The sequence below is a fragment of the Galleria mellonella genome, unplaced genomic scaffold (assembly GCF_026898425.1).
Source record: "Galleria mellonella isolate WM207_F2 unplaced genomic scaffold, CSIRO_AGI_GalMel_v1 utg184, whole genome shotgun sequence".
Taxonomy (NCBI): Eukaryota; Metazoa; Arthropoda; class Insecta; order Lepidoptera; family Pyralidae; genus Galleria; species Galleria mellonella.
The window spans coordinates 217,360-238,819 of record NW_026442025.1 but is presented as its reverse complement, the minus strand read 5'-3'; the positions used below and the strand labels follow the sequence as shown (position 1 = coordinate 238,819).

Genomic DNA, 21,460 nt, shown 5'->3' with positions numbered 1-21,460 from the left:
CTAACTGACCTGCATTTTCATACTCACCTGCCATCCCTCACTGGTGCCCCGCCAGTGTATATACAGCGTAGTTAGTAGTATATACAGTAGCGTGTTTTTTTTTTTAATTATCCACAGCCTATACACATTTATTACTTTATTTATTTACCGTTAACATTTCAACTAAATTATTTCGGGACTTTTTACGTGAAACGCCAACACACAAACAGAGAAAAAATTGAAAACCGTCGTTTTCGTTCCGGTTTAAAAGTTTTGAATGAAATATGTCGTATTTCCAATATTTTAATGCGTCCAAAGTTGTTCTAATATTATATTTACTCGTCTATTCTCATAGTATAATTTCCCCTAAGAGCAAAAGTTTGTTCCTCCGAATTTGATGTGAATTATTAATTAAACAAATTTATATTTACAATATTTCAAAGTAACAATCGAAATTTTGAGAAATATAAGCAACGTCCAAAATTCACTAAAAAATTATCTCTTTTTTTTATTTTATTTTATACAAAAATCCACAGCTCTTAAAAATAACTTACATGCTAAGTCTCTTATGAATACAGCCAATAACGGATTTTATTTATACAAACAAAAATTTTGATTCCATAGCGAGGTAGGCAAGTTGGTGTAAGTGGGTGTATGCAAGTAATATAAGCACATGTATGAAAGAAACCATATATAATAGTGTGTGTCCATAAAGTTAAGTTTTTAGTGATTTTTGGAATTTTTCCTATTAATTGGTAAAGTCTTTATTGTATATCACGAATATTAGCAAAAGAAACAAAAGAATCAAATATTATATTTATCAAAAGAGTAGAATATTTACAAGGTTTTTTTTTTTTCTGAAATCTTCAGAGTATAATTTATTTTTGTTCAAATCTAATACAAATATAATTCTTTTTTTTTTTTTTACAAAATTCCTTAAATACTAATAACAATTAAAAGTAATCTCCCAACGCACCACACCGAGGCAGCGTACCCAAGATACTGGCAGCATTACCTCTTTGGATTGCCAAACTTATCTTTTGGGCAAAGTAGCTACCAGCTCTTGGGTCACCAGTAACCTCGATGAGGCGCGCTGCGATCGTCCGATAAAAATTCTTTGCATCTGGGCCCCACGGGCCCATCGTCTCTACAGCAAATGGCAGAAAACAATAAGACCCCTCCAGATGTGAGTATTTACGCCTCTTTATTGCTTCCGCTGTCACCGCCGCAGCACCCGAACAAGAGGACGATTTAGATAAATGGCTTGGAGCTAACGTGTCTACACATGTCGCATCCCACACCAAGCATTTCCCCATTTTCCAAGGAACCAAAGTTACGCCATCAGGTCGTTTCCCATCCTCACGGAAAATGCCATTTGGTTCCAAAATCGCTGGTATTTGTGTCATCACAAGTGCCCTATGAATAATGTTATTGATCATGGCATGGCGAGGTATTCGACCTGCACTTCTCACACAGGACAGACCATGGTATCCCAGCTCTTCAACTGAGGCTCCACAGCTACAACGATGGGGCTGAACTATTTTTACACCCAACCGCAAACCTATTAATAATGTAAAGGAGCAATCGTCGAGAAGCGTTCCAGTATTAGTTGACGGGAATGCCTGCAACCAATATCCCGATTCCCTTTCAGCTACTGCTTGAAGACGGGCACGAGTTTCAGCGGATTCACAATGGGTTACAAGGTTCTGCTGTGTTTTAATACAGAGTGGTTCATCCCACTGCCTTTGTGAGTGACATATATTAGGCATATCAGATGAAGGACATTGCAACTGCCAAGCATTCACAGCCTCGCCCACTCCCCAAATCTCTACGGAACCCGAACTAGGGTTAATGATTTTTCCGCAAAGAGGGTTTGAAGCATGGACTGACGCCAAAAATGCCGGAAGAGCAACAGATGAAACTTTTCTTACGCCTAATCCTCCACGACGCACTGGTAATGTGGCTTGATTCCAAGCATCATCAACCAACTGACAATTTAGAATTTTGATTAGAGTTTCCTTTAATATCATATCTAGTTTCATCAATTGTTCTGGAAACTTCCAAAGCATTGAACTTCTCATAGCATATGTAAATTTAGGCACAAATAGACACCACCTCATCACAAATAATGCCATGTGTGTATTTATATGAAACAAACGTTCAGAAGACCGGTGAAACTTTTTAATTTGCTCATCCACGTATGCTGGAATAGATTCGTTCATGAGAGGAACACCTAATAAATTAAAGGACTCGATGGCTACTATTTTAATTCCAGGAGCCAGAGAATCAAATCTAGCAATAATATCATGTTTGTCTGCCTCTGACATCGAACCTTTAATATAAAGTTCACATTTGTCAAAATTCAGTTGCAAACCTATTCCAGCTAGATCATTTATCAAAATTTCCAAATCCGATAAAACGACTGATGCGTTTCCCCCTAGCGAGCCATCATCCAAATACCAAATATTTAGAGGTGAAAGAAGTTTCTTGATTATAGAATTTATAGCTAAACTAAAAATAACAGGACCCATTGGATCGCCCTGTTGACATCCTACAGAAGACTTTATGGGATGATTGTTATATACTAATATTGATGGCGAGCCATAACATTGTTTTAGAAACGGTAATACCTCTGGAACAATCCTTTCAACTTCCGCTAAAAAGGAACGTCTATCAATGGAATTAAAGGCATTCTTTACGTCTACCTTTAAAAATACCTCCCCATTGCCAGAATTAATGAAAGTTCTCGCTGCATGAACAGCTGCTTCACAACCTCCCTTAGTCCCGAAACCCAGCTGTTTAGGCTGGAACTGCTCCGTAAGCTTGGGTTTAATATTTTTGCAACATATTTTCGACACTAAGCGTCTCAAAGTTGTACCCACAGCTATAGGTCTAATGTCATCATTATTTTTCATTAAGGCGCACAAATTAGCACCATAAAATACTTCTTTTATGTCCTCCAAAATACCTCCTGATAACATGTGGTTAACCAGAGACACAAGGCTCTCCAACAAAGCTCTTCCAGAATCACCAGTCGTACTAGATATCAAATCTTTCAAATGTTGTGGAGATAACCCATCCAATCCACTTGCAGACCCATTACGAAAGCTCATAATAGCAACTTCAACATCTCTCGCAAGAATTTGTAGCCCAGGGTTTAATTCCTGGGATGGATTTGTTAGTTGTTCCTGAACAGATGCAGTTGGATGCTTGGTTATTAAGGCTTGCAATGTTTCATCATTAAACGGAGCAATGGTCTCATTGGAAAAAATCAGCTGCGCACCGCCTCTTACGTCACCGTCATTTATCTTGGTCTCAATACTCTTAATAATATCAAATTTTGGCCTAGTCCTTCTAATACTTTGATTGTAAAGATTATGTTGGTTTGAAGCAAAAACAATCTCATCAGAACAATTGTTTTTAATTTTCTGTGTAAGCGATATATCACTTTCCTTTTTGTTGTTTACATTGAGAACTTTGTAACTAAAAGTTAAAAGTTGTATCCAACTTAACATATCATTGTTAGAAACCACTTTATCAATGCATTTCCTCAATACTGTAGCCACCGATATCCTGGCCCCCCGTGGAATCCTTTTTATTACTGGAACGTTATTTTTGTTCTGACTCAAAATTTCCCATAGGGGTATGTTATAGTCTGAGTGATCGGAATTTACAGAAATTTCTGATGGATTTATATTGCCATCTACTAAAGGTGAAGATTGAGGTTTATGTACCTTTCCAATATGTATATTTAAACCCCTCTGTCCTCTAAAAAAACGTGGGTGTGCACAACTTGTGCATCGCTCATAACCATCAAATGACATTGTCCCCGCTGCGACATTATGGGAATCCGATACCTGACCTGAAGGGGTCGGCAGTGACATTGAAACCATTAGTCAAATAATGTCATTAAAAAAAAATAACAAATAAATTAATAAACAATTAATTAGACAAATCATAAAATATACAAACATTTCACTTATTCTATTTATAATAATGTCAACCTAATAATTCATACTCACATCTACATATACATATCGCTAGACAGTACAAATACATAAACAATATTCCATTAAAATCCAATTACATTAATAATTCATTATAAATTATTTATATCAGACAACAGCTATTACTATTATTATTAAACAATAAGGCAAAAAAAAGAGAAAAAAAAAAACATATACAAAAAGTGAACTGTATTGGTAATCGAACTCGAGCCGCCGTCGTCATCGCCGTATTTTCAAATATGCTACATAAGTTACACCGTTAAGGAACTACCATTATGTGTGAATTCAGCTATAAGTATTATCATTCGTAATAGATCCGTTAACGATTTTAAATTACTGTTGGATGACGTGCACTTTTAATTTTCCGAATACCCACACCACAATAATTATAAAAACATATTGCAATAGTAACGTATAAAGTCAAATTAGTTTCATATATATACTTATATACACTTATATATACGAGTACACTTACTAGTTATTGCACTTTTACTTTATATATTATAATTATCACTTCACTTCTGTGGTGAAGTTATTATCTGTATGTCTATGCCATCTCGCTACATGTATTTAACAAGTAAATTATAACACAACTTGCTTTTTCTTTCTCGAGTTTAATTTTTCACTCCTCATTATATTATGTATATTATTAATACTGTTTAAGTGTCGATATATTTTTTCTTCTTACCACTTAACTGTCCGTAATAAATATTTCGTCAAGTATTTAAATATTTTGGATAAATAGTATTTCTTAACGAGATAACATACATATATACACATTTATCATCACTTATTCTTTAGTTTATAATCAAAATAATACTTGAAACAGGCGTATTTCATTATTCAATTCATTATTTAATATTACGCTGTACAAAGATGTGTTTACTCGGCAGTGATGCCAACTCTTGTATACATCATCATCCCAGCCATTATCTGTCCGCTGCTGAACATAGGCTAGACTACCATAGACTACCATAAGGAACGGTGCTGAGCCACCTGCATCCACTGACGCCCTGCAATGCATTTGAGCTCGTCACTCCATCCAGTGGTTATTTTATATTACTTCAATATTATTACGAATGAATGAATGAAAACTCTTTATTGTTCACCTCAAGGAATGATATAGTCACATAATAATATGTAAATATACACAAAAACTCTTAATTACGAGAAGCAAATAGTGATCTCTGGCAATAAACCTTAATTGATATCTATTTCCCTCTATATATCTTTTACACTATGTAATAACTTTTGGTCTAAAAATGTTGTTAATTTTTAATTCCAATCCCTTTCTCCGTTAATTTAAAAATAAGAAGACTGACAACTGTTCTGCGACAATAGGATTCCGCTGGAACCTTTTGGCTACAGAAGCTTTGTGGTTGACAATGACATAAAATAAAAAATGTAGCTTAACTTGAGTTTTCAAGAATTATAAAAATAAAATATTTAAAGGGATTTTATTTTCGCCTATAATAGCAAAATATTTAAAATTGCGATGAAGTTGGGAATTGTTGGCACTTGGCGGTTTTCAGAATTCATATTTATAAGATACATTCTTGTACTACTTTCCCTAATATGATGGTTAAAATCATCCTTGATTTCGATGTTTCAAATTATCATCATCATCAAATGGTATTTGAGATTACGCAAAATATTACTCCTGCTTAAAAACCTGTGTAATAATAAATAGGACCAATCGTAACAGGTTATGGGCCCAGCACGTCTAACCCTAGAATATTTGTTGCGATAGATGCGGTACTGCGTGGCTGCGCTGTGGCTGTCGGCGCTCACGACGCTGGCGGTGGCCGCCGGGGACGAGACCCACCACGACGTTACACCACAACAGGTGAGAATTATTTTAAAAAAATTTCAATTACTATTCCCGAAAAATTTCAGTTTCCCTTCTTTCTCTATTGGTTAACGTTGCAGAATTTTGGTGGAGCGTGATAGGCGAGGATATAGTCAACTCAGATGGCCAATGGGCTCAATGTAACCATTGACTATTAACTATTTATTCATCAGGAGTGAATTGCAATGATATTGACGGGGGGGGAGGGGTATCCTTTTTAAAAGGCTGTCAGCGCACTTGTAATGCCTCTGGTGATGCGAGTGATCACGGGCGGCGGCAGTCACTTACCTACAAATGAGCCGCATGCTCGTTTGCCCCCTGTGTTATAAACAAAAAAGGGACCACGTAGACGTAAATTACCAGCAATATAGAACTACTGGTTCACATTACTAGCAAGCCCCAGTCTACGCTATTAGTTTATACACGCGGGGTACCACTGGAAAATGATAAGTAATATTCAAGTCAATTGGCCCATTCATATATAATTTATTTAAAAATATTGTAGGCGCAACATAATTTTAATACATTATACACCTAAAAGGTACTCTACTCTCTTATGAAACAATATAAGTAGATTACAAGTTGAGTGAAAGTGAGCTACCGCGTAGTAGTCACAAGCTCGTTTAAAAACATTTACGAGTATTTGTCGACAAACAACAGCTTACGAAATGCGTATTGTGAACAAAGCGACCGCTGGACGGGCGCGGGCTGGAGGGGCTGCAGCGCAAAAGTGGTAACAAACGGCCAATTTTAAAAAGCCGCTGGAAAACTTAGAAAGCCCTTCTTCACTCGGTCGACCGAAACGGGTGTGTCCTCATTAGAAGCGGTACTGATAGATTCGCTTTCACTGAAACTAGCTATTTATGGTACTGCAACTTCGCGTCACCCGTTGTCTTTCATTAAATCTTTTCTAAGTGAATGTATCATAAAAAGTTATAATGAATATTTTGTTTTTTTTACGATCTAATCAATATAAAACTTTGCACATACTCATATCTTGAGAGTTTTTATAAAATTGTTGACACATCGGTCTCGCCTATTTCTGCAACCAAGCAATTTTACAACTGTATTTTAAATTGATGGACATTATGCTTTCCCGCGCTTGTCGTAAGAGGCGATTAAGGGAAGGCAAAAGATGGGCAGCAGTGTCTTAAAACATTTCCGTAACCTAACTGCGATTGCCAATCTACCTGACAAGCATAGCATCTACTAGAAAAACCCCCCTAGGAAGATATGATAATAATGATAACTTAAGCTCTTCATGTCATAAAGGTTGTAACAGCAAACGTTCATGATCGTGATAGCCGCTCATTTTACTTATATAAAAAAATAACCTGATAGGGCATGCAAGTGTTCGACAAGAGGCTGCGCCCACAGCGCCCTCCGCAACATCTGCACAATTAACATTCTGAGCGGCTGCGGACGCTTTAATAGAATAATAAAACAACTTGTTGCGCTCACTCGCCTGTTAATAATTGTGCCCTGTGATTTTTCTCCCAAACTTCGCATTGTTTCTCTAATTTTCTTCATTGCGCATTCCTAAACGTTGTATTTAAATTGTTGTGCGTTACAGTATAATATTAGAAAACATAAGTTTAGTTTTTAAAACACAAATTCAATGAACTATTTTCAGGATTCGACTTAACAAACTCAATACAAATTATTATTAATATAGTTTATACTTTTACGTTCTTACATTTTGTTTTTATGTTAACAATTACATTAGAAATATGAACAGTAAATAATACCACTTTTTTCAGACTGAAAACGAAGTAGAACTCACAGATGAAGAAAAAAGAGCATGGTCCAGTCTACACGGCGGTTGGGGGAAAAGGGGATGGCAAGATATGAGTTCGGCGTGGGGTAAACGGGCTTGGTCAGATCTAAACTCACCATGGGGAAAAAGAGGGTGGCAAGACCTTAACTCAGCGTGGGGAAAACGTGGCTGGCAGGATCTTAACTCAGCTTGGGGAAAAAGAGGTTGGCAAGATCTGAACTCTGCGTGGGGCAAGCGTGCGTGGAGTGATCTTTCTCAAACACCCTGGGGCAAAAGGGGTTGGAACGACATGAGCTCTGCTTGGGGCAAAAGGGGATGGAACGACATGAGCTCAGCTTGGGGCAAAAGGGGCTGGAACGACATGAGCTCTGCGTGGGGCAAGAGGGGTTGGAATGACATGAGCTCGGCTTGGGGCAAGAGGGGTTGGCAGGACATGAGCTCGGCGTGGGGCAAGCGAGCACCTGTAAGTAATTTTGATACAAATCATAAATTAAAATTATAAATATATATATTAAAAGCCATTCAAAATTTTTAAATTTTTATTAAATAGCTATTCCTGCAACTTTATAACGAATAAACGGAATAATTAGAAAACTCAATAAAATAAAAACAATACAAAATATTAATCAACTAGTTGTTCAAAATACCCCATAACATTCAAAATGCAGTCGAAGTGATTACCACCTCCTATTCAACCGACTTCAAAAAGAGCTAGATTCTCAATTCGATTGTATTTTGTTTTACCAAACAACTCCGTCAGTTCTAAATTGATTTGCAAAATTGTTTTTTATCTGAAAGTATATACTTACAGATTGCTCCTGTAGAAATTTTATTAAAATTGTCACAGGACCAATTTGAGGGCACAATCTTTATTTTTAATGTTTTTCTAATAATAATATAATGAGTCAGGAAGCTTTGGAGCTCTTTTACAAATCCCTTTTTTTTATATACAACTGAGAATAGCAAACAAGCTGACGGCCCACCTGATGGAAAGTGGTAACCGTCGCCTGTAAACATGAGCAGTACCATGGACATAACAGAGTATACTGTTTCGCCTATGATACCCCCCATCCTTATTTATTTGTATTAATGTACAACAGGAAAAATGGGCGAACTTCCACGGCTCGTGGGGTAAGCGGTCCGGCCCTGAGACTGACTACGAGGACATCGATGCGGCCATCGAACAACTGATCCCCATGCAACAGGTACATACATATCTATATTTCATAAGTGTGACAAGAAATCCAATAGTACAGAAGATGAAAAATGTCCAAAAGTCATTAAAGTAGCTCTAGAGGGGGATGCAGTACTTTTTTTTAGAACAGAAATATTTTTTATTAAAATAGACTTGTTTGCAAGCACTTTTAAATCATTTTAGTCATTCTTTAACATTTTACTATTACCCATAGAGAAGAACCCGCAAAGAACTCATCAGTTTCTCTTTTCAATTCGTTTACTTACTTTAATACTATAAAAATATTACTTTTAATATTATAAAAATTTCATACATTACTTATGTAGGTATCGCATTTCGAACCATGACGTTTTTAGCTACTTCCCGTTATCTAAAGGTTGCTTGACACAAATTTCTTTCAGCAATAAACCTACCTATTATTTATCTTTATGTGCAAATGCTAAATTGTTAGAAAAACAATAATAACAATTAGAAGAGCATAAATTACATAAAAATCATTTTACTGTAGTCTTTTTAAGAAAACAATAAAAAGTTACCTATCTACCTGTCCGTCTAATCATTTACGTTGTATACTCCTTTTTGTTCAGTCACTACTTACTATATAGTTTGTTCATTCACAGTCATCATCATCATCATTTCAATCATTATCCGTCCACTGTTGAACACAGGCCTCCCCCATAGTCTACCACAAGAAACGGTCCTGAGCCACCTACATCCACTGACTCCCTGCAATGCATTTGAAGTCGTCACTCCATCTAGTGGGATGTCGTCCAACACTGTATTCGCCCGTACGAAATCGCCACTCAAGAACCTTTCTTGCCTATCGGTTGTCGATTCTTCGAGCTATATGACTAACCGATAGCCATTTCAGCTTGCTTATCCTTCGGGCTATGTCGGTTACTTCGGTTCTCTTGCGGATATCCTCGTTTCGGATTCTATCACGCAGAGAAACTCTGAACATAGCCGTCTCCATTGCCTTTGCATTTATTCACAGTAATGTGAAAAAAATTAAAATTTAAAATCTGATGCCAATTTGAATGTCAAAAGAAACATACCTGTAAAGTTATGGTATACATCGTGTCGCGGTTGCCCCGGGGACTTACCACGTGAAGGTACATGACGTGAGGGCGCGAGGCGCAACAAGCAGCGACGATCCCCGGAGAAATTTAACGTTGTAATGGATATACGAGACGCGTCTCCCATTAGCCAATGAATTTAAAAATATATAATGGCTATTTCGACGTGGTTTGCTTGCTAAAACAAAGTCTGTCTCCATGCGATAGGAATTAAAATAATTTATAGTAATTTCTTTTTTTTTTGAGTGAAAATGAATGGAACGCTAGCGGAGCACCAGTGAAGGGTGATAGATGAGAATGAAAACAGGCCAGTTAGCCCATCATGATGAATTCATCAGGAATTAACCGTGATAGTTTCCAGAGGGAACCGCGAGGAGATCGACCTGGTTGGGTATATTGCTAGCAATGGGATTCTCAATCTCCATCACTACAATCACAATCCCTTTCCCCCAATTTATAGTAAATTATCCCTATATATAAATGGCCGTATGGTCCCGGCATAGAATAGGCCCCTTTCCTTTCCCGTGGGTGTCGTAAAAGGCGACCAAGGGTAAACGAGGTTCCTGGTTCCTCATAACCTCATATCCTAGTATGAGATCTAGGCAATTGCTGTGATTCATCATCATCATTAACTGTTCACTGCTCAACATAAGCCTCCCCCATAAGGGGAGTTTTGCCAGTAGTTGCCACGCTTAGCAGGTGGGTTGGCAACCGCAGTTAGACTTTTAGAGATGTTTTAAGAGGGACGCTGCTACCTATCCCTCTACCCTTAAGTTCCCTTAGTCGCTACTTACGACACCCACAGGAAAGAAGGGGCCTATTCTATACCAGGACCACACGGCCAATTGCTGTGATTGGGTATCACTTATTTCAGTTAAATATTATAAACCTGTAATTACGGTGTAAAAAAAATAAGTAATTAAATAGTTAAGTCGTTTTTTTGGCGCCGCGCCAACAATCTAAACCTGTCTCTTAACGTAATAATTTAAACTAAGAGTTACGCGTGTTCGGAAAACTACGCCACAGCTACCAGAGGGAGACTTTGTACAAAAGTCGATTGCTTGGGTACCTCTGTCCCATTCGTGTTTCAACCGTGAAGCAGCTGTGTTTGCATGGCTGTGTTACGGTTTGAAGGGTGGGATATGGCGTGAATTTACTGGGTACAGAGGAATAACACCTAAGTTTTCAGGAATGTCAACGCATGGGGGGTATCATGGGTGAAACAGTATACTCTGTCATGTCCATGGTACTGCTCATGTCTATAGGCGACGGTTACCACTTTCCATCAGGTGGGCCGTCAGCTTGTTTGCCATTCTAAGTTGTATAAAAAAAAAAACTTTTCATCCAAAATACCTTAGAGTTTGAACACTAAGATCTTTAACCAGTGCGTGTTGCCAGTGATGACTTATGGAAACGAAACATGGTCCTACACGATTGACCGTATGCAAAAGCTTCAAATAACTCAGCGGGCAATGGAGAGGGTTATGCTCGGAGTCTCTTTGCATGATAGAATCCGAAACGAGGATATCCGCAAAAGAACCGAAGTAACCGACATAGCCCGAAGGATAAGCAAGCTGCAGTGGCAATGGGCTGGTCACATAGCTCGAGAAACCAACAACCGATGGGAAAAAAACGGTTCTTGGGTGACGACCCCATATGCGCAAATGCAATGTAGGACGACACCAAAATAGATGGAGTGACAACCTTAAATGCATTGCAGGGAGTCAGTGCAGGGATGCAGATGGTTCAGGACCGTTTCCTATGGCAGTCTATGGAGACAGCCCATGTCCAGCAGTGGACGGATAATGGCTGAAATCGTAATGATGAATGATGAATAGTTACGCGAAATTACTATTTATTGACCGACTTTAAAAACAGATGGAAATTCCTTATTCGGTGGCATTTTTTATGTTTGTTACCTCAAACTCCGTCAGTTATTCACTAATTTGGAAAATTCTTTTTTTATGTAAAAAAAATATACTTTCATATAGTTCTCATAGCAATTTTATCAAAATTATATTAGTAGTTTAGTTTTTAAAACAAGATAACTGTTTTTTTTTTATGAGAACGGATTTTGCCATTAATTTTTATTTTATTTTATTGCAATAAAGTAGTTTTTTTTATGAAACCCAATCTTAAATTATGGACCATTGTAAACTAAATTTATAACAATTTTCACTTAAATCTATTAAACATTTAATTTATATTGCTCCTTAGAATAATAATTTCACTATAATATCAAACTGAAATTTTAATTTTAGAAATAGCTTTAAAGGAATGACGCCTCAGCTTCGACCCGAGTGTTATGTCCTGAGAGAATAACAATATAATGTATCACCACTCTTTTTTATCCTCTGAAAGTCATAAGAAACGACTCGGGGCCAAATTTGAATAATAAATAATCTTACTAATATAATATTGTAACTAAACAATGTCTGGACATGGAAGGTATTTCAAGAAAATTTTTTGTGCTACTAATGAATAGAATACAAAGGCACAACCTACATTCAACCATAGCCCTCGCAGTGTCTCGCAATGATGAGTAATGGGAGACACAATACATCTTGTGATATCTATAATGTTGAATAACCTATAACATTTCTAAAGAAAGATCTATCTGATACAAAAAGAATTTTTCAAATCTACAACTGTTTACCATTCTAAGTTGCATAAAAAAAACTACCTTAATAAATCTGGAACTACCACACGGTAGTTCTAGAGATTAGCGCTTCCAAACAAACAAATTTACTTTGTATATTAGTATAAATATTATTAAATATTTATAAAATGTACACGTAAAGTTACAAATTTCTCCAATGACGTTAACACCTACAAATAAATTACATTTATAACGATAACGCTGGCACCAAAAGCAACTTTTAAGAATATACTTCTAACTTGATTTATTTATAGGAAACAGTGACTCGAATTATTATGTATTATCTAATTAATACATTAAAAATTACATTTATTGTTTTTTTTTTTGGATAATAATGGAATGGTAACCCCGCCCGCGCTAACGGTATACGCTGGCGGGGCACCAGTAAGGAATGATAAGTGAGAATGAAAAAGCAGGTTAGTTAGCCCATCGTGATGATGGTTTCCAGGGAGGACCACATGGAGGTCGACCTGACAGGGTACAGAGCCAACGACTTGCGTGACCGAAATAGAAATTCATTAATAATATAACGGCTAATATTTATTAAGAACGAGAGAGACACTTGAGATTTTGTGTTTAAACTCTTTAAATTAATCTAATAAAAAACCGACTTCAACTTTAATTTAATTTAAGATTTAGCTTCACAAAATAAAAATTACTTCAATCTTGAGAAAAATTGTATGAAATTACCAAAAAACTAAAAGCTAAAGACTTTATACGAAGGTCGTCTACTTGGGCACATCTATCGAGAGTATTTCTGCCGCCAAGCACAGCTGTGTGTGCCTGCATAGCAATGTTTAGATTTGAAAATTGGAAGAAGGGTTTATGACAGTAAAATGACAAACTATACGGGCATAACATAGTGAAGTTGAGGGGAAAAGAAACTGTTAGTAAGAAGGTTTAGTAGCCCTTTGCTAACACTACATTCTGTTAAGTCGACATCCTCGCAGTTTCCTCTGATAACCATCGTGCTAGTTCAGAGCGAATTCATCAGGATAATCTAACTAACCGGCCTTTTCATCCTCACCTATCATCTCTCACTGGTGCCTCGACAGCGTATATCGATAGCGCAGGCGGGGACACAATTCCAATATCATCCATTAAAAAAAAACACACACACACAATACACATAAAAAATGTATTAATAGTTGTAGCACTTCAGCTGCCCGCTAACGAAATGCTTTCTTACTGTACTGGGTTGACTGGAAAAGATCTCTGTCAGAGATAAGTCCACCCTTGCTCACAACATTTATAAATAGATTATTTTATATGTAACTTACAAGTGCAATAAAGAATATATATATATATATATATATATATATATATATATATATAGTTCATTTTTGGCGATTGAAAATAAAAGATAATTATGTTACGATATTGGTTCTTGCGTTTACAGTGTTTGTTGTGTTATCGAAAGATAATTGATTTAATATCTACAACGACTCTGCGGCTTCTGTTTATATTCTATCTGCGGTTACACTAACAAGATAAGTGAAACAACACCGTCGACAAACGATTATTGTATATTTCCAAATAAAAAGCTTGAGTTGATCTTTAACGTTTAATTCATTTGTTTATATGCGCATCCCTGGTGCGCAGAGTACGTGCCAGCGCCAACAGCATCCTGAGTATGATAGCGAGCAGGCTGCACTGTGTATACGTTAATCGCTGCTGCACAATTTCCAATAGAATTGTACAGCGGTGATTATCTGTATACTATTTAATATATTATATATGTGTGTGTACGTGTGTGTGTGTGTGTGTGTGTGTGTGTGTGTGTGTGTGTGTGTGTGTGTGTGTGTGTGTGTGTGTGTGTGTGTGTGTGTGTGTGTGTGTGTGTGTGTGTATTGTGTGTGTATTGTGTGTGTAAATTTACTCAAATTTAATTTTAATAATATTGTTACTAATAAATATTTAATTGACCAAAAAATTCAGAAATAAAAATTATTATTATTCCAATAATTCACAGCTCACACACATTATTATTATTATTATTAAGTATAAGTGTTGTTCAGTTTATTATTTAAACGACGCATATGGCCTTCACAGACTAGAGTCAATGTCCGAAAACAAAAAAACTTTGTTTTTGCTCCTCTTTCAAGACTTTTCAAATTCAAATCCATCGAGACTGAGTCTTCGATAAATTTTTGTCTGGACATAATATAGAAATAAAATTAAAAAAGAAATTGTTTACTACAACGCACACGACTTGCTCAAGTATACGGCTGTCCATTGGCTGCACAGGTCTTAATATTTATGACAAAAAACTTCATAATTCATAACATCGTTACTGTATTGTCGTATTATTTGTATCTGGTTAAAAATGGGAGGTGCCGAAGTATCAGAAAATACCTGAAAATCATTATTATTATTAACTAAATCTACATTTACACTAATATTTTAAAGAGGAAAGATTTGTGTTTTTGTATGTATGTATGTTTGTAATGAATAAACTCAAAAACTACTTTGCCGGGGAAAGGGATTGTTAGTAATGGAGACTGAGAATCCCATTGCTAGCAATATACCCAACCAGGTCGACGTCCTCGCGGTTCTCCCTGGAAACTATCATGGTTAATTCCTGATGAATTCATCATGATGAGCTAACTGGCCTGTTTTCATTCGCTTTTCTCCGCCAGCGCCGCCATACCATTTTCACCCATAAAAAAACCATCTAGTATAACTCAATCTTAAGAAAATTCGACACGATCTTACAGCCGTGAGACTCAATGTTCTTATTTATTAATTTCACCTAATAGGCCACCCCTTCCTTTCCCGCGGGTGTCGTAAGAGGCGACTAAGAAAACATTATTAAGAGATGGGCAGCAGCGACCATCTTAAAATATCTCCAAAGCCTAACTGCGGTTGCCAATCCATCTGCCATGCGTGGCTACAACTGGCGAAAACCCCCAATGGGGGAGGCTTATGTTCAGAATGGGACAATTAAAGACTGATATGATAATGTCGATGTATATTAAACTATAACTTGGAATCTATATATCCTATTTAAGAGCTGCGCTCTTGTCGGTGGAGCTCTTGCCACTCACTACGATTTTCAGCGAGTCTCTTCACCTCTTGATACGACACAACACCAACTCCTTCCTTGATCTGCCTGATGTAACTATGCCTCGATCTCTCTCTTCCCCTCCTTCCTTCTATCCTAATTCTATTATAGTGTTCATAATTTCGTCGTGTCATATCAAGTGTCCTAACATTTTTCCCCTTCTGTCCTCGATAGTTCTAATAATTTGTCTCTTTTCCTTAACCCTAAGCAGGACCTCCTCATTGCTAATCCGATCTCTCCAGCTAATTTTCTCCATCCTTCTCCAGCAACACGTTTCAAAGGCTCTAAGTTTATCTATTTCCTTCTAAGTTAATGTCCACGTCTCACATCCATACAAAGCTATACTCCAGATATAGGTTTTGATAAGCCGCTTTCTAATATCTCTTGTTATCTTAGCCAGTAAAAGGTGTTTTTTGTTATTGAAGGCTTGTTTGGCCATGGCTATTCTCCTGACTACGTCTGGAGTACATATATTAAATAACATCTTATTTTAATCAACAGCTGGAAAACATCGAGAGAACAGCAATAGAAACACCAGAGAAGAAGGCGTGGCAAGCGTTACACGGCGCGTGGGGCAAGCGGCCTGTCAAGCAGAACCAGTTCAACAGCGGTAATGGAACGGCCACTAACATCTTTGTTCATTATAGCGACACTAACCGTGACATAGTCTACTACTTTCCCGTGTAGTTCCTCCTTAGTTACTAGTACAATTACTTAGTTTGGTGTTCTCAAAAGCTTATTTTTTTAGCAGCAGGTTTTGTGTATAGGAGAAATTAAATCTGTAATTTACTGTTAATGTTATTAGTTGAACGGCACCGGACAAATGATTAACGAATCGATCAATGGAATCGTTTCGGTTAGTGATCGCATGAGAAAAAACAAGGAAGACACCGGACTTACCTATCCCATTTTATCTCGTGGACTCAACAGCCATAACGGTCCTATCGATAGATTTAATTACCACTTGTCTAAGGGTGTTTGATGGAACTCTTTTGCATTATATGGGAGTAAGATTTTGAAGTCGGTCACGTATATTCACATTTATTAAATAATAAAAACATTTCATGAAAAAAAAAATAGAAATGAGTAGTATAAAATAGGAAAATGGATTGTAACTTATAAAAAATTAACAGAGATTTCGAAGCAAAGACTAGTCTATGCTTTATGTCTAACTTTGAGAACTTTGGTTCCATTTAGATAAGTAATAATTTTAATATAAGTCTTGAATTATGGATAACGAGCTGCGAAGTTCTCTCCAGGTCAGACTCTTATTGAATTGTAAGGAAACTTAGGCGGTTAGCTAATAAAGCAGCAGCACCGCTGCGAAGACAATAGATAGCTATTTGGCAAACTACCAAATAGACTTTTGTGTGATCATTTTTGGCGAACTATACGTATGCCACGAGCAAACACGAGCAATTAAAAGTAAATGTAATCAAAATGAAAAACATTTGGATTTATTGAAATATAAAAATTAAGGGGTTTATATGACCATAACCATGACGAATTAAGCGAAATGTCTCATATTGCATTGAACACCGAACTTCAGAACTTGTCATGATGTGAAGGTCATCGCACCGCTCGCTTTCCATAGAGAATCCATCTCCACACTCAAGAATGGATGTTTAAAGTAGTTTCTAGCTACTTTTAAACATTCTGCAAAAATGATATAATAATGTTTCTTCATAGTCTGGAACACATAGCTGATGTTGCAGGCACCATGGCTTACTGTTTCCGTTTACCATCAAACAATTATAAAAAAATTCTTTAATTAAAATTTAAAACTATTAGTTTCATCCAGAGTCAAAACTCGTCTTAAACTAGAATCTCACTGAAGTCTTTTTTTGTAATAACGTAAAAAAATAACCTTATTGTCAGCTTTACAAAATATAGAAAGTCCCTAATTAATATGATGAAGTATTAAGTGTGTTCATCACTCACGCAGAGTACGATCGCTTCCCAATTCTCGGCGCCCCAACCGCCTGACAGCAATAAATGGAAATTTCCATAAAACTTTATCAATAAACCTTTCTTTAAAAATTACTTTTGGATTGCGGACTTTGTGGAGCAATTACTTGCTTCTCATTGAAGAAACCGCATTAAACTGATTAATTTATTTACATTTATAATAGCACTTTGCTATATCTTTTAAATTAATTTTCTCAAGACAATTATTAATTTAGACTTTAAAAGAACAGATAATTTTATTATATAAGTAAACTAGCACTATATAACTTTATAACTCTGCACCTAACTGATATTGGCCGAGTTTTTTTTTTTTTTAGATAGAGACAAAGTAATGCAATATAATGCGATCAAACAAAATAGATACGTTACAAAACAGGGCTATTACTTATGCTGTAATAAAATTCCAGTATCAATACATATTAAGTTTAATATAATAATATTTTTTCTCTCTCTTTCCCCTTACTATAATGTAATGTTTTTAACTTTAAAAATTTTATAATGTTTTTGTTTATATGTATACGTCTCTTATTCACCTGCAGATAGCGCTGTGGGTTTCATAATAATGAAGGATTAGTCTTACGATTAGTATTGTAGTATATAAAACTTATTGTGACAACTGTTTGTTATCCCAAATAAAGAAAATAATAAATAAAATAAAATAGGCAGATATTTGAGTAAAATTTTCACACACTGCCAAAAAAATATACGGAAAATAATTACCGTGCAAGATATCGTGATGAAGTAAAAAGATATCACGTTAAAATATAGCCAGAGAGCCATCAAATAAACGTTGCAGAGTCGGCCGCCTCCGAATTAGATAATAACTCTCGGTCGGCTGCTTTTTAAATTAAATATCCCAGTCAATATGCCGCGGCGTGATTCTCATTTACAAGCGTTCCTCCCAGCTATGGCCGGACTCGCTTAATATCGCCATAAACGATGCGACCGATCCAAACTTTGAACGCTGCCATTTTGAAATGTTTATTCCTTGTTGTTGTAATGCGTAGAATATATTGCTATTTAATAATTTCAACATCATGTACACATGATTAATTAATAATAATGGACCATTTTTGACGATTCTAAATTTTTATATTATATTTTTAACGCGACGATAACGATCGTAGATACTCGTAATGTTCTTGATCCATGATAATGAACATCGCTGGAAAGTCCAGCATTATTTTTTATACTATGTATGTATAATACATACATTATACATAATGCAAGTGCATTAGGGATAAGTGGAATTGACTACCATTTTATCGGCGTTTTCAAATATCCTCGTGATTTATTTGAGTCATGAAATTTTCTTGTTTGCGATTATGGTAGACGACGATTTCTTTTTCCATTAAAAGGATCGTTAACTTATTTATCAATAAAATAAAGTATATATTTCAATTCCACTATCGTTAATGAATTTAGATTTACCACATTCCGCTGTTTTAATCTCTAAACTACATGAACTTAATTTCAGAAATTTCTTAACAATCGTTTTGTAAAATTAAACGTAATTAAAAATATTTCCATCCATCTAAATTCTCACGTGTTAGTAAGCCTACTTCCATTTAATTGCATATACATTTATAAAGATTATTATTATTAACTAAAATATACCAAAAAACAGATGTATGTGTATGTAAATATAAATTCGTTTATATACATACTTTTACATTCATATACAACCTTTTTTTCGTCACAAATAAATTCTCTGGTCCATAAGAATGAAGCATGTCTGAACACCTTTTAAACTTTAATCCAATGTATATTCATCAATTGCAATAATTATAAACATTAGGATGAAAAATCTAATAGTTAATTATTAATTTTATTAAAGTTAAATTGTTCTTCCTAATGAAATTAGAAGAGTGCAATGAACGCTCATAAAGAAGTGTATGAACCTACAGGAGCATATTACTTCAAGAGGGAACCCGGCTGGACGAACCTAAGAGGGATGTGGGGCAAGAGATCAGCACAAGCCTCAGATGTAACGGTCGACGAAGACAATGGTAACCAACTACGCTCGCGCAACACCTCCACGCCTCTTCACCACTCACTACATCCATGTTATTCGTATATGAACACAGCTAACTAGCGCCATCTCTCTCTCACACACTGGTTCCTTATACCTATCACCTCTATCTTCTGTCACATTCTAGTCTTGTTTGGATGTTATTAGAATAGTTGTAGAACTTGTGTCTTCATGTATGTAGTCTCTTTTCTTCTTCTTCTCTTTCTCTATCTGTTACAAGAATATGTTTCATCTATTATGTTTCTATTTTAAATATAATATTATAATGGTAATGAAGGTGATATTTGGATGTTATGTATATAGTTAGTATTGCTGTACATTACATTTCATTAGGTACTGCTACTGACTTAATACGTATAGTATATACGTATGATCTTTCTACATATCAACATAATCAAACATCTGTTTCGAAGTCTTATTATTCTATATATGTAAATTAATTAAAAACGTATTACATTGTTTGTGTCTTGTTTAAGCAAGGAACCAATTGTTGATCAATCGCATAGACGAGGTTGCCATTTAATTTTCAACAATTAAATAGTTTTTTTTTTTTTTTTTATGGGTGAAAATGGTATGGTAACCCCGCCTGCGCTAACGGGATACGCTGGCGGAGCACCAGTGAAGGGTGATAGATGAGAATGAAAACAGGCCAGTTAGCCCGTCATGATGAATTCATCAGGAATTAACCATGAGTTTCCAGGGGGAACCGCGAGGAGGTCGACCTGGTTGGGTATATTACTAGCAATGGGATTCTCAGTCTGCATTACTAACAATCCCTTTCCGCCCACAATTAAGTAGTTTGATAAATCCTGTTAGTTCACCTAAAATTAAAATACCTACCTTCATCGGCTCTACATGGGCCTGTAACTGATATTGTGAGGTTTTTTAATGTTATTAAATTTGAATAGGAATCCTCTAAAATAACACCTAAATTATGACGTGATGACAACAAAATGGGTAAATGATGTCAAATAACCCTGGCTAATATTGCCATTACGGCGCACAGCACCGGTCGTATACAGATATCGTTATCTGGATTCCCATTTATGTGTTGTTAAATTCATGAGCCCAAATTACTCGATACATTTTTTATTATATATTTTCATTAAAAGTAGGTACATTTTAAATTATATTAATGTCACGTTTAATTTTGAAAATGTACAGCCAATGTTTCTACTTTGCCAATATTATTTTTTTCCTCTAATACAAAATTAAGACTTTACGAAAATTATAGTAAAACTAAATATAAATTCGAGATAAAATTTTGATATCGTAAAAAAATTACAGTAAGTACATAACTAACAGGTACATTCCATGAAAAAAAATTGAACACAAATGGTTTTATTATGTCGAAATTGTTTAAGGAAGGAAACATTTTACTAAAAAAAATCCGTTACAAATCTACATTTGTTACTTAAATTTTGTTGATAAAACACAACAGAAATGCAGACAAAACGCTCAGAAGTCTTTAAACAGTACAATTTATCATTTATAAAGTAAAAAAAAAAGAGTTCGTAAAACTCTTTTGAATTGTAATTTATCAAATGAAAAGTATTCGATTCCGGCCCGCGATACGTAACGGATAAATTTTGAAATTAAAGCGTGCACAATTTATCGACAAAACAATATTGTTAATCTTTTAATGGCTCGTTTCATTAATATTACCTAATCAGTACGGTATACTGAAGTATTGGATGAGGCGGACGGTAATTTCTTTGCAAGTGATCGTTTAATCTCGCCTTAGAGGATGATTACAGACAAAGTACATTGTTCGTTTATGATTAATTGGCTAATCATTTCCCAATATACAATTTATTGATTACATTAATCGAATACTTCAAACGTAAAGCGAAA

At 35.7% G+C, this 21,460-nt stretch overlaps 2 protein-coding genes across 3 annotated transcripts in view; both read left to right on the top strand.

The window, feature by feature from the left end:
- Positions 1-21,460, top strand: part of LOC113512097 (tRNA:m(4)X modification enzyme TRM13 homolog) — a 232,565-nt gene that overhangs the window by 140,892 nt on the left and 70,213 nt on the right. The gene's annotated exons all lie outside the window — the stretch shown is intronic.
- The window catches only part of LOC113515824 (prothoracicostatic peptides-like), a 116,786-nt gene that overhangs the window by 94,101 nt on the left and 1,225 nt on the right, over positions 1-21,460 (top strand). The window contains exons 2-6 of one of the 2 annotated variants that reach the window (XM_052893902.1): positions 5,737-5,832; positions 7,596-8,075; positions 8,713-8,817; positions 16,108-16,216; positions 19,482-19,583. In XM_052893902.1, the coding sequence (XP_052749862.1) occupies positions 5,737-5,832; positions 7,596-8,075; positions 8,713-8,817; positions 16,108-16,216; positions 19,482-19,583 (892 nt within the window). The remainder of the gene's footprint in view (positions 1-5,736; positions 5,833-7,595; positions 8,076-8,712; positions 8,818-16,107; positions 16,217-19,481; positions 19,584-21,460) is intronic. The other variant, XM_052893903.1, reaches the window with a different exon arrangement.